General features: G+C 64.0%; 1 protein-coding gene across 2 annotated transcripts; it reads left to right on the top strand.

The window, feature by feature from the left end:
- Positions 1 to 1,084: 1,084 nt before the first annotated feature.
- On the top strand, positions 1,085 to 7,571 carry ARID5A (AT-rich interaction domain 5A). 2 transcript variants are annotated; one of them, XM_074852155.1, is made up of 7 exons: positions 1,085 to 1,167; positions 3,172 to 3,266; positions 4,102 to 4,267; positions 4,357 to 4,409; positions 5,126 to 5,223; positions 5,305 to 5,452; positions 5,703 to 7,571. In XM_074852155.1, the coding sequence occupies exons 2-7, from the start codon at positions 3,222 to 3,224 to the stop codon at positions 6,975 to 6,977; spliced, it is 1,785 nt and encodes a 594-aa protein (XP_074708256.1). In that variant the 5' UTR covers positions 1,085 to 1,167; positions 3,172 to 3,221; the 3' UTR covers positions 6,978 to 7,571. The 2 variants fall into 2 exon arrangements, with proteins under 2 accessions (XP_074708256.1, XP_074708257.1); XM_074852156.1 differs by lacking the exon at positions 1,085 to 1,167 and having other exon boundaries at positions 3,094 to 3,266.
- The last annotated feature ends 1,399 nt before the right edge of the window (positions 7,572 to 8,970 follow it).

The raw sequence follows: 8,970 nt of genomic DNA, 5'->3' as shown, positions 1-8,970 counted from the left end.
GCTCCGTCCCCGTTTGCAGGATGGCGCCCAGTCCCGGGGACACCAGTGACTTTGTCCCCATTTCCAGGATGGTGCCCAGTTCCAGGGACACCGGTGACTTTGTCCCCATTTCCAGGACGGTGCCTAGCACTGGGGACACTGGTGGCTCCGTCCCCATTTGCAGGATGGTGCCCAGTCCCAGGGGCACTGGTGACTGTCCCTGTTTCCAGGATGGTGCCCAGCGCTGGGTACACTGGTGACTTTGTCCCCATTTCCAGGATAGTGCCCAGCCCCGGTGACACCAGTGACTCTCCCCATTCGCAGGATGGTGCCCAGCCCCAGGGGACACCAGTGGCTCCGTCCCCTTTGCAGGACAGTGCCCAGCCCCGGGGGCACCGGTGACTTTGTCCCCATTTCCAGGATGGTGCCCAGCACTGGGGACACTGGTGGCTCTGTCCCTGTTTCCAGGATGGTGCCCAGCACCAGGGACACCAGTGGCTTTGTCCCCGTTTCCAGGATGGTGCCCAGCACCAGGGACACCAGTGGCTTTGTCCCCGTTTCCAGGATGGTGCCCAGCACTGGGGACACTGGTGACTTTGTCCCCATTTCCAGGATGGTGCCCGGCCCCAGTGGCACCAGTGACTTTGTCCCCACTTCCAGGATGGTGCCCAGCGCCGGTGACACCAGTGACTCTCCCCATTCCAGGATGGTGCCCAGCCCCAGTGACACCGGTGACTGTCCCCGTTCGCAGGACGGTGCCCAGCAAAGCCACCCTTGGAGGGGGACCAGGACCGCAACCCCCCAATCATCCCAGCCACCGGGATGGGGCCGTGTCCCCAAACCCCCCTGGTGCCACCGCGGCCACACCGCCAGCCCCGGGGTGGTGGTGGTGTGTGTGGAGGGCGGCGGCGGGTGGGGGCTCAGGCTGGAAAGTCCAGCACAGTCATTCAGCGCGGTGCTGGGCTGCCGCTGGGCGAGAACCCCAAAAAGCCCGTCCGTTCCGGTAACGAAAGAGTCAATGGCACACGCAAACACACACTCACACTCACGCACACGCACACGCCACTTCCCTGAGTGGGGGATGACTCATCCCCCAGCCCGTCATCCCCGGGACCGTAACACCAGCAAACCACAGAGCTCTTCCTCCGGCCGCGCCGATGAGCCGCCCGGCCTTCGCCTCCTGAGCCGGTGAGTACCGGGGGGGGGTCCCGGGGGGGGAGACGTGGTGGGGCGTGGGGGGTCCTATCACCCCCCACCAGCCACGTGTCACCCCACCTCATCACCCCCACGCCAAGCTGAGACCGGCTCAACTCGCCACATGCCACAGCGCCAAGGCCCGAGGTGGCGGGGGGGGGGGGGAGAACCAACCAGCGGGTGGGAATCTCAAAAATTACAGAGAAAAGGGGCACCCACCCCAACCCCACGGGGACACCTCGGCCACCCCAAATCCCTTCTCGCACACCCCGGGGGGGTCCCTCCGCCCGGCGGGGGGTGATGTAAGGGGGTTATTTTCCGGCGGCGCGGGCTGGGGAAGGGATGACTTCAACCCATTACTCACCCGCCGTCATGGCCTGGCGTCGCTCCCGCGCTATTCCTGGCCGTGACGCTCGGCCCTTCGCTCCAACCTCCGCCACGCTCCCGCCGGCCGGCAACACCAGGGAAATCGGGCCTAAAAAGTCAAAAATTGGGGTTAAACAGAGGGATATCGGTCAGCAGAAAGAGCCTCAAAGCGACAGCGAGGGCTCTGCAGGCGGCGAGAAGCGCGGCGGGGCGGGACGTGGGATGAGTTTGGCCGGTCTCAGCCCCGCTCCGGCGGTTTCTCGACAGCGCTGGGAACGTGCCGCCGCCGCCGCGGAACCGCCGTTAATTATTATCGCGCTCAACGCGTAATTACAGCCCGGCCGGCACCTTCAGCCGCCCAAATTACCGGCGCGACGCTCACCCGCCGCCTGCGTTGAGGCGACGCGGCTTGTTCGCGCCGGTTTGAGTGGTTGAGCCCCAAATCGGCCGCTTTTCACCCCAAAAGCTCCTGGTGTTGTCGTCCTGACCCCCCCCACACACGTCTGCCCCCCCCCCCCCCCCGCCGCGCTTTTCCCCGGTTTCCTGCGTTTTCGCAGCGATACCAGAAAGGGAGGAAATCACGTCAGCGCCGTCGCTGCGCTCGCAGTGCCGGGAACCGGCGAAATCACGGCCCGGGGCGGGGGCACACGCGTGTGGGCCGCACGCGCACGGACACGCGTGTGCTTCACGGGTACCCGCCGCACAGGCGCGTGTGCCTGCACGCACAGAGACACACACACACACACGCGTGGGGGGGGGGCTCCCCCCTCCCTCTCCCAGCACCCACATACATCGAGGCGCGTGCGCGCACGCGTGGCCGTGCACACGCGTGTGCCCGCAGCGCCCATACACGCGTGTGCGGATGCGTGTGGAAGCCGGTAGCCACGGACTCACACGCGTGTTGGCGCTTGGAACACACACACACACACACACACACACACACACCCCGCCGTGAACACGCTGGGACACGCGTGAGCGGCCCTTGCACACGCGTGTGCGCACACCACTACGAGGCGGCGGCGGGACTACAACTCCCAGCATGCTCTGCGCTGCGGGAGGGGGGGAACGACGAGCAGCTGCGCTGACCAATAGGAGGAGGGGGCGTGGCCGCGTTACCCAATAGGCGACGAGGGGGGGCGTGGCGCGGTCACATGGCGCGGCGGCGGCGGGTGAGCGGGACCGGGACCGGCGGGGGGAAACGGGGCGGGGGGGGGGGGGTCTCTTGGGGGGGGGTGAGGGGGGACACGGAAAGGACGAGGGGGGTGTGTCCCCCCCCACACCCCGTTCTTCAGTTTGCCCAAGCTGGCACTCCTTTTTTTTTTTTTTTTTTAAACCCGTTTTGCAACGTTTTGCCCCCAAAAGTGGGCGGGGGGGAGGGAGGGGGAATTTGGGGTGTCAAGGGGGTTCCGACCCCTAAATTTGTTGGGGGGGGGCACTCAGGGAGGAGCTTTAGGCCACGGCGTCGCCCGCCAGGCACCGAAATCGGCCGAACGGCCGATTTCGGTGCCTGGCGGGCGACGCCGTGGCCCAAATCATCCCAATTTTCTCTTAAATTTCTCGGGAGGGGGAAGCAACAATTTGGGGTGTCTCACCCCCACCTCCCCCTCTTTTTTTTTTTTTTTTTCCTCCCAGGATCCTTCTTAAAATCAAAGCCAACCACTCTCCCCCCCCCCCCCCCCTCCATGGAGCAACGAGACCCCCAAGACCCCCCCGCCACCAAACCGCCGGTGAGTGCCACATTTTTGGGGCGGGGAGGGTGCTGAACCCCCCCATATTTTGTGGGGGGTGGGGGGACACACACACAAGAGGTGCTCAGAGGGCGAGCGCCGCTTTTGCTGTGAAAACGAGGATGAGGAGGGTGAATTTCCCCAAACTGAGGAGTTGCGGGGGGGGGGGGGGGGGGGGAAATACTCAAAACGGCATTTTTGGGGAGAGAAATGTGATTTTGCTAATTATTTTTTGATCCTGCCGCAGCGGTGGGGACGGGGGGGGGTTAGGTTTTGCCGCGCCAGCACCCCCCCCCCGCCGCCGCCGCCGTCCAGCGGCTTTTTATTTAAAAAAAAAAAAAAAAAAAAAAGCCTCGAAATAGCTCAGCCGTTAAAATACCGCGTCTGTCACAAGCGGTTAAAAGAATAGAAAGAAGAAGAATTAAAAAAAAAAAATAAAAAAATAAATAAAGTACATGGGAGCCGAGCAGCTGCTTTGCCCAAAAATAGCAACAAGTTTTATAACTCCGGAAAATGTAGAACAAACAAACGAGAAACATTTTTAGCTGAGAAAGGCGGCGGCGGAGCGGGGGGGGGGGGGGGTGGAGGATGAATTTCTGCCCGTCTGTTTTCCTGGAAGCTGTTCCTCGTGTTCTCGCACGGTTCCAGAGCTTTGACCAACTTGGCCAGCGGCCCAGGCTGCCGGCTAACGAACCGCGAGCTCGTTAAACGCCTTCGGGTTGGGGAATGGGGGGGTGGAGGTGGAGGGGGGGGGTGTTGGGTGTTTCTGCTCTGCCTCAGTTTCCCCTGAAGCTCCATCTCACCCCCCCCCCCCCCCCACCGCCGTGTCCCGCAGGAGGTCGCGAGCCCGGAGGATGGCTGCGAGCGGGAGAAGCCGGTAGAAGAAGCAACACCCGGCGGTGAGAAAGAGGAGGAGGAAGCCTTCCTCGTCAGCCTCTACAAGTTCATGAAGGACCGACACACGCCCATCGAGAGGATCCCTCACCTCGGCTTCAAGCAGAGTACGTGTGTGTGTGTCCCCCGCCCCGCCCTGGGAAGGGGAGGGGTGGCGGCGGCGGCCCCCTGACCCTCGGCCTCTCTTTATTTCCAGTTAATCTCTGGAAAATCTACAAAGCCGTGGAGAAACTGGGAGCCTACGAGCTGGTAAGCGTGGCCCCCCGGGGTGCCGGGAGGGGCGCTGGGATGGGCCCCTGGGTGTCAGAATGTGCCCCTGGATGCCAGGAGGGGCCCCAGGATGGGCCCCTGGGTGTCAGCGTAGCCCCTGGATGCCAGGATGGGTGCCAGGATGGGCCCCTGGGTGCCAGGATGGGTGCCAGGATGGCCCCTGCGTGCCAGGATGGCCCCTGGGTGTCAGGATGGGTGCCAGGATGGCCCCTGGGTGTCAGAATCGGCCCCTGGGTGCCAGGAGGGGCCTCAGGATGGGCCCCTGGGTGTCAGGATGGCCCCTGGGTGTCAGGATGGGCCCTGGGTGCTGGGAGGGGCCCCAGGATGGGCCCCTGGGTGCCAGGATGGCCCCTGGGTACCAGGACGGGTGCCAGGATGGGCCCCTGGGTGTCAGGATGGGCCCTGGGTGCCAGGATGGCCCCTGGGATGGGCACCTAGGTGCCAGGATGGGCCCTGGGATGACACCCGCATGCCAGGATGGCCTCTGGGTGCCACAGTGTGCCCCCCTGGGTGCCGGGATGCGCCCTAGGTCCCAGGATGACCCCGGGTGCCAGGTTGGACCCCTGGGATGGCCCCTGGATGCCAGGATGGGCCCTGGGTGCCGGGATGGGCTCCGGGTGCTGGGATGGGCCCAAGGATGTGCCCTGGGTGCCAGGATGGGTCCCCAGGATGTTGAACCCTCTCTCCCGCTGCAGGTGACGGGACGGCGGCTCTGGAAGAACGTCTACGACGAGCTGGGGGGCAGCCCCGGCAGCACCAGCGCGGCCACTTGCACCCGGCGCCACTACGAGAGGTAGGGGCTGAGCCAGGGGGTCCCGCTCCGTGCCTCAGTTTCCCCTCCCAGCGCCGGTTCTCACTGCCGCCCACCCCGCAGGCTGGTCCTCCCGTACGTGCGGCATCTCAAGGGGGAGGACGACAAGCCGCTGCCTCCCAGCAAGCCCCGCAAGCAGTACAAGGTCTCCAAGGGCACCGAACCGGGCGAGAAGAGCAAGAGGGCCAAGAAGGAGAAGGGCCGGGAGCAGGTGCGCGGCCCCCCCAGAGCCCAGCTGAGGCGGCTCCGGTTTGGGAGCAGCCCGGGACCCCCTGCACCAGCCCCTGGGTTTGTCCCTCGCTGGGGGGAAGCCAGGGAAGAGGCAGGAGGAGGGGTGAAGCCAACTGGGAAGAGGCGAGCGGAGGGCTTGAGGGCAGCTAAAGGTGGGGAGGGGGCCAGGATGCTGAAAGGGGGCCGCAGCAGAGCCCCGCACCCACACCCCGAATCCCCTTTGCTCGCAGATGCCTCCGGACAAGGCGAAACCGGAGGCGGGAGCTGGCGTGGAGGCAGCGAGGGACACCCCGGAACGGGGCCGGGCAGCGGAAGGAGGGTCCAGCCTGGCCATCCCCACCCCGAGCCCCTCGGGGGGGTGTCCCGGCCCCTGCAGGCCCCACACCGAGACCTACAAGCGCCTTTTCTCCAGCTTCTACTCCAAAGGCAACCACCCCATCATGTCCCCGCTGGCCAAGAAGAAGCTGCTGGCCCAGGTGAGCAAGGCCGAGTCCTTGCACTGCCACAAACTCCACTGCCCCGAGGGCCGGCGGGCGGTGAGCGACGCTGGCCCCAGCCCCGAGCCCCCCCGGCCGGTCCCTGGCCCCCACCTGGATGAGCGGAGGAGCCCGGAACCGTCGGGAGCTCAGGATCCAGCTCCCAGCATTGGGAGCGAGGTGGGACCCGTCCCCAGCGCATCCCCCGGCGGGAGAGACACCCAGGCCTGCCCGCGGCGGGAGGACGGGGGTCCGGCACCCGCCGTCTTCACCGGCTGCTTCCACGCTTACCGCAACGAGGTGCTGAAGCCCGTCAGCTGTCACCCGCTCTGGGGGTATTTCTCCAGCTTGAAGGATTTTTTAGAGCCGCCTTCCGCCTTCCCGGGGCGAGCCGAGGAGCAGGAGCAGCCCCAAGACCTGCGGAACAAAGCGGGGCAGGCGTGGAGCGGGGAGAGCCGCGGAGCCGCGGTCAAAGCCTGTTGGGTGCCCCCCGGGGCCGGTTTCACCCCCGCCGCGGCCAGGGGCAAGCGCGGCCGCGAGGAGGAGACGGTTTTCGGCCCCGGCGCGAAGTTACGGGCCGTCTCCCCCTTCCTCAAGGAAGCCGACGGCAGGGACACGGGCGCCGGCTCGCCCGGTGGCCAGCAAGGGCTGGCCAAACCCAAAGCGGTGGTGGCCAGCCCCGGCTACGCCACGCCGCTGCCGCAAGCCCCGGACGTTTACAAGGGAGCGATGGTGCGTTTCCCGGTGAGCTTCGGCAACCCGCTGGAGCACCTCAAATCCCAAGGGGTGCCGGCGGCGCCGTCCCTCTCCGTCAACCCTTTCGTCATCCCCGCCTTCCCCAGCCCTTTGGTAGCCACTTCCACGCAGCCCTCCGATCTGTGCCGGCCGCTGGCGACTGGCCCAGGCCACTACCCGGCCTCCTACGAGAGCTCGCTGCGACACCGGCTCTACCCGGCGGCGACATGGCACAGCCAACCCACCTACGCCTCCCCGCACGCACCGGCCTTTCACCGCCATGCCAAGCTGTAGCGTTTCCACCCGCTCCGGCTCGGCCTCGATCCCTGCGGAGAAGGGAGACGGTCGGGATGCCGCCGTGGCTTGAACCGGGCGACAAGGCGCGTGCTGGAGCCGGTCACCGCTTCAGAGCCTGCAGCAAAGGGACTAAGAGGAGACAATCCGGACCGTGTCGTTTTTACTCTTGATCTTAGAGCTCTTTGTATCCGACATCGTTACGCCGGTGACTTTAACTACCCGTATCACAAGGTTATATATATATATTATATATATATATACATACACACATAAAAAAGAGGGAGCAAAACGAGTTGCAGAGGTTATATTTTGCTAGAGATGCCGTGCCCCGGCGAGGAGGCCGAGCCAGGGGAGGGTTATTCCCATCCCACCGTGCCCAGGATGCTCGGTGACTCCCCAGCTGGCTCACGCCACGCAATGTAATTCTGGTTTTTTAATTATGTTGCCTCTGTCTGGGGCTCTGGAGGGGTTTTTTTAGGGGTCTGGGACTGCGGCGAGCGCGCCGGCCGCTCCGCTGGGTGCTGCTCCGCACTTCCGACAGCCGCAGCGGCGGAGGCAGCGCCCGAAATAAAACTGGCTGGATGGTCCCAAGCTGGCGGTGTTTGGGGTGTCCTTGATTTCTGGGATCGGGGCAGGGTTTGGGGGGATCCTCACCCTAAGGACGGAGCCCCAGAGGTGTTTCCTGATGCCGTGGGGATGGGCTGAGACCTACCTCCGGGGCCACCCCGATCCTTTGGCGGGGAGGAAGTGCTTTTCTGCATCGGGTTTGCGGAGCAGCCAAGTACAAACCAGCCCAGCAACATCTCCAGGTGCCTTTTTGCCTCCGGGAGCTCCTGTCGAGCCGTTGCAAAGGACCCAAAGGTTTCATGGGAGCCGCAGGACTCGCTTTCCTCGTGCCAGCTGCTCCCCACAAGCGCATCCGCTCACCGTCGCCCCAGGCACCCCAGCACGAGCCGTGGAAGCAGAAGGAGCAGAGTGATGGTGGCACTTGCTCGTCCCTAAAGAAGGTTACGGTGGAGCAGGAGCAGTAAGTCGGCTTTTAAGGACCACTTCCTCTGTATCCATGGAAAGGGAAAGCTTTGGGATAGAAATTGGAAAAGAATTAGCCCCAGGCAGCACTGGTCACTCCATTTTAGCATGAGACTCATCGAGAAAAGCAGCATCACGGACCCAACCGCCAACCCGGCTGTGGGAAAAGCATCACACGCGCCGCAGGCAGCCCCGGCTGCCCCTCAAGAGCTTCACTGCCAAAACACGCACCGTTAACCCCACTTGGTGAGCGAGGACGTGGCCACGGAGCTCGGGTCTTCCCACAGAAAGCTGCTTCCACACCTGGGAGTGAGGGCACTGGCGGTGCCGCGTCCCTGAGGGCGTCTCAGCCTTATTGTTGTTATTGCAGCAGAGAAATGGCGACTTCAAGCCTGGAAAAGAGAGTTGAGCTGCTTAAAAATGCCACAAGTCAACAGCAGACCCTCGTTTTTAGAAGATATGTCATCACGCGGATGCTAAAGCAGAGCTTAAGTTCATCCCATCGCTGTCAGCTCAGGGAGAAGGTGCCGTGTCCGGTGGCTCCCCAATGCTCAGCCTTGGGGTTCACAGTCACCCCACAACCTTCCCTGCAGGAAACTCTGCCTGGGCTGGACCCGGATTGCTGGCAAAGTAAAATCTGGCCAGATTTTCCTCCACAAAACCCCAGGGAGAAGGGAAGAAAGGGTGTGGGGTGCTGGCAAAGCTCAGCCTCCTCAAGACTCACCATCGCGGCGGCGCAAAGTCCGGTGTGCGAGAGGCTACGAAGGCAAAGCGGGACAGTCCCAAAAAGCCAGATGGCATCTGGAGCGGCGTGTGTACGGCCCAGGAGGGGTGGGAAGGGACTCGCGGCACCTCCCCGTTCTCACAGCGAGCAAGTACAGCCATCAAAGGGGAAAATTATGATTTTCCTGCTCCGTTTTCAGGCTCCCCGTAACAAACACACTGCTGCTGCTGTGGTGTG

The sequence above is a fragment of the Strix uralensis genome, chromosome 28 (assembly GCF_047716275.1).
Source record: "Strix uralensis isolate ZFMK-TIS-50842 chromosome 28, bStrUra1, whole genome shotgun sequence".
NCBI lineage: Eukaryota > Metazoa > Chordata > Aves > Strigiformes > Strigidae > Strix > Strix uralensis.
This window is presented reverse-complemented; position numbering and strand designations above follow the sequence as displayed.

Excerpts from the sequence above, each read along its gene's own strand:
- ARID5A (XM_074852155.1), top strand. The coding sequence starts at position 3,222 with ATGGAGCAACGAGACCCCCAAGACCCCCCCGCCACCAAACCGCCG. Across the intron at positions 3,267-4,101 it reads CCCCCGCCACCAAACCGCCG|GAGGTCGCGAGCCCGGAGGA; the intron begins GTGAGTGCCACA and ends CGTGTCCCGCAG. Across the intron at positions 5,224-5,304 it reads ACCCGGCGCCACTACGAGAG|GCTGGTCCTCCCGTACGTGC; the intron begins GTAGGGGCTGAG and ends CCCACCCCGCAG.